Below are 4,395 nucleotides of genomic sequence, written 5' to 3'. Positions count from 1 at the left end.
CCAAAATCTAGAATTTTATTTAAATAAACTATATGTACTGCTCTATATTATTATTGAGTTCACTACTAACTTACAATTAACTTACTCAATTTAAAAAGATAAAAAATGCACAACTGAAGTCAGAATGACTTGCAATAATAATATACAATAATGTAAAATTTACATTATTTTTAATATTAAAGTTGATAATTATTTTTATTGAAAAATATTAGTTTTTGAAATTCAACATATGTATGTATGGGAAAATGGTAATTTTTTATTTACACCAGTGTTAACAAAGTAAGATTAAGTTATTTGTATGTGTGTGTTAACATGTAAATTATTGTATGTTACATCTCTTAGTAAATTATGATGGTTTCAATTATTTATATGTTAAATATCTGATTTATGTATATGTATATCATTATTAACATCTAGCGAGATAATTAATTACTTAAATAACATGCATTTATAATTATTCAAAAATTAAAATTATGTAATAAATAAATTGCTATAATTTATATAAAGATTTTCACATTATCACTGACAAATAATCCATATCTATTTTTTACGCAACCGGGTATCAATCATGGTTGTAACATAAAAATGAATTATATGTTTTTAAGACTTACTATTGATATTCATGTTTTTTCTCAAGAATCGAAAGAAAAATTGTATTTATATCGTTATTTAAACCGTTTTTTTTTCATTATGACTCTAATATTTCTTTATATAATAATTTGATAACATTTTATACAATTCTTCTAAAATTAAAAAATTTCACTTCGATAAAGTTTTATAAATATCAGTTGAACCGGTTAATTCCTTAAAATTATTGAACAATATATGTTTTTTCCTTAAATAATATAAAATGCATTGAATCAAATGCTACAATATAGTATATATATAACTTTTATTTGGATAATTCAAAATATTAAAATAATTCAAAATATTTGTACAATATTATCTTGATCAATAAATATTGTTGATCTAAAAGAATTCTTTTTTAAAAGTTAGTTTTTTAAAAGTTAAAAATAAAAAATAAATCGATTTAATATAGCATCATAGTTTTAACAAATCTAGTGAGATCTCATTTCAAATTTCAAATATTCTTAAAATTGGGACAAATCCCAAAAATAATAATGCGTTACTAGTGAAGTTAGTAATTTTAATATAAATAATCAATTGACTTGATCCTATAAATACCTCAAACACATCAATTTATATTAACATAAGATATTAAAAAATTTCACATTATTGGTAAGATATTCTCGCTGAGCTTGTAATTTAAATTTACTAAACGCAGAATGTGGCGATGTTTTTCGGCCGAGTCATGTAGTCAAATTTCAAGTATTTTTTGAAGAATGAGCCAACTTCTAAAATGCATTGACTCATTATAATTCGAATTATCTAAATATGTAATAACAATATAGATTATTTATATATAAGTGATTCTATTTTCAATATTTTTTAAAAATTATATATGTACATTTTAATTACTTTTTATAATAATTAAAAATATATGAGATATATTTTCAAACTAAAAAATGATTAATAAATAAGATAATAATCCATTTATGTACTATAAATAATTTTATATCTGGATTCAATTCTTTAAAATTAACTATACAAATATTCAACTAATGATCTTTTTTTTTGCGGAATTTAAGTAAGTATTTTTAAAATTAAATAAAATATTCATTTAGAACAGTTACATGTGTATGATAAAAAACAAATGTGACAATATGATGTAGTGGTAAGAGGGTGCATAGTTGAATGAAATAACTTGAGTTCAATTCTCACAAACCACATCTTTAATATAAATATTATGAACATGAGTAAATTATTTTGTAAATTAATGCGGTATCTTGTACATGTATTGCAGAACACGAACTAATAACAAACTGTTTTGCAAATTATTAACATGTTTGATGGAAGGTACATAATAAAAAACGTTTTATGCATAAATTATATATATATTTTTTTATTTTTGATATATTTATTAAAATTAAACATAAAAAAAAAAAATGATTCATAATTTTATTGAACTAAAATAAACTTACTATTAAAAAATAAAAATAACTTTTAGATCATTTTGATTATTAATTACCTAGATACTAGATAATATAGTAAAAATATAAAAAAATAGTGTTCAAACATTTCACATATAATTCAAATTCTCGTCTAATTAAAATTAAACAAAACAATTTTTTAACAATAACATTAAAAAATATTGAAAACAATAATTTTTTTGAATAAATTATAATATATAAATAACTTTATTTATTTATCTTGTATTGAAACTTAACTGTTTGATTTTTTTTATTTTAAATGTGCATATTACATCGTGATGCAATTGTTATGTTCCTTTGAATATTAAAAACATTGAATATATGATTATATCAAGCATCTCCAACTATAATAGCTAAATTTGTTAGCCAAATCAAAATTATCTAAAATTTTATTGAACTTGTACGGCCATGCAGTCAAGTGATATTAACTATAATCATTAGCTATATTTAAAAATATTATTTTATTCCTATTTTTCATATTTATATGTCTATAAATAAATTTTAAATAATAAAATAAATTTATTAATACTTAATTCAATACATGAAAAAATATATAATTGTAAGTTAATAATTATTATAACTGAAAATATAATAACATATAAATATATTTTTTTAATAGAAGTTACAAATATATATTATATTATTTATTTATATTTAAATATATATATATTGTTTGTTAAAAATAATCAATAAATTTTATTAATAAATTATGTATACTAATGAAAGTAATGTACGATCAAATATCATGGTATCCGAATCACCAACTATATTATACTCTGGTCTCCATAGAACTTCTATATTTACCTTATATTTTTTATGGTCTTAGAATCTCTAACTATACTATATTGTGGTCTCCATAAAATTTCTATGTTTACTTTATACTTCCTCAATTTTTTTATTTGTCTATTTAATTTTTGTACATATTTAGATGTGCTTTGACCGGCTAATTAAAATTATCATTTATAAAATTTTATTTTTGTAAATAAAAGTAGACAATTTATATTATAATTCATATTTTTTTTAAAAAAAATCATACTTCTTAACACATTGCCTGGCAAAGTCAACACGCAAAAAAAACAGACAGAGGGAGTATATAAACACCGTTAATTTTCATCCTCCACCTGTAAATGAAGAACAAAAGATTTGTACTTCCTAACGAATAATTGAAAATTAAATCACATCATGACCTAATAAATAATAACCACTACTCTACTACCTACCCAAATAATTAATCAGTAAATGTTGTATAGTTAGCAGATATACATATCATAAATGCATCTTCTTCTGTCATGTCAATGTCATTTCTCAGACCGCCGGCAATTCAGCTACTACCCTCCACCGGTGATGACGCCATCAGGCTGACAAGCAGGTCAGAAAATGCTCTAACAATGAACTTGTGAGTGCTTTTAGGGTTTAATGATAGATAGCACGTGAGCAAGTCATGCAAGTACTCCCAGTTCTCCCTCACATCCATCAAGTCACGTGCCTCCACCATTTCTTGCATGGATCGCCGGAAGTCAAGATAAGGGTCCGGTGAGAACGTCGGAATCGGAACTCCACCGTCGACAACCCCATTGTCTCTCTCCGGCAAAGATGATGAGCAAGATGAAGATGACAATGATGATTCAGTGATAGAGTTGGAGTGGCCAGGGGAGGAGAAGAAGAAGCGTTGGGATTTGTACACGGTGGCGAAATCCGGTGTTGTTGTGTCGGTATCATCGGATAGAGGCGAAGGAGGAGGCATGTCGGAAGTTGAAACTGTAGTGGCATGATTGTAATCATTTGGATCATGATACAGTGAGTTGAAGTTCTTCATGAGATTTTGATTGTTATTTTCTTGAGTTTGTTCTTGAATGGGAGATTGAGTTGATGATGGTGGATGGATTTTTGTAAAGCACATTTGGAGATTTCTTGCAAAGGTTTTTGGCATTTTGGTTGATTTTTCTATATATTTTGATAATGGTTGAAGGAGGAGATGAGAAATTATTAAATGGGGGAACAAAGTAGATGTACCGCTTTGTATTGTTTAGAAAAGTCGTAACTGATCCTTTAAACTTACTCTTAACTCTAAATATAAATATAAGAAATATGACAGAAAAATTGCACTCCAAAGTGTCTTAGTGATTCTTTATATTAATAAGACATATCATTAAAACACTTTTCTCGTGTCTTATCTCACAAGTCATTTCCTATTTCATTTTTATCAATAAAAAATTGATTTCTCTTTTCTTTTTAGTTCTTTTCTTTCTTTCTTTCTTTCATATCTCATTCAAAATTGCACTCCAAAGTGTCTTAGTGATTCTTTATATCACTAACACATATCACTAAAACACCTCTCTCGTAT

The 4,395-nt window shown here is 24.6% G+C and overlaps 1 protein-coding gene across 1 annotated transcript; it reads right to left on the bottom strand.

The window, feature by feature from the left end:
* Positions 1-3,092: 3,092 nt before the first annotated feature.
* On the bottom strand, positions 3,093-4,111 carry LOC141706317 (transcription repressor OFP16-like). The gene has a single exon (XM_074509108.1). It carries the CDS (start codon positions 3,979-3,981, stop codon positions 3,373-3,375), a length of 609 nt encoding a protein of 202 aa, XP_074365209.1. The 5' UTR covers positions 3,982-4,111; the 3' UTR covers positions 3,093-3,372.
* Between the last annotated feature and the right edge of the window lie 284 nt (positions 4,112-4,395).

The sequence above is a fragment of the Apium graveolens genome, chromosome 2, assembly GCF_009905375.1.
Source record: "Apium graveolens cultivar Ventura chromosome 2, ASM990537v1, whole genome shotgun sequence".
NCBI lineage: Eukaryota > Viridiplantae > Streptophyta > Magnoliopsida > Apiales > Apiaceae > Apium > Apium graveolens.
Note: the sequence above shows the minus strand (reverse complement) of the source record. Positions and strands in the feature narration are given on the sequence as shown.

Excerpts from the sequence above, each read along its gene's own strand:
- LOC141706317 (XM_074509108.1), bottom strand. The coding sequence starts at position 3,981 with ATGCCAAAAACCTTTGCAAGAAATCTCCAAATGTGCTTTACAAAAATC.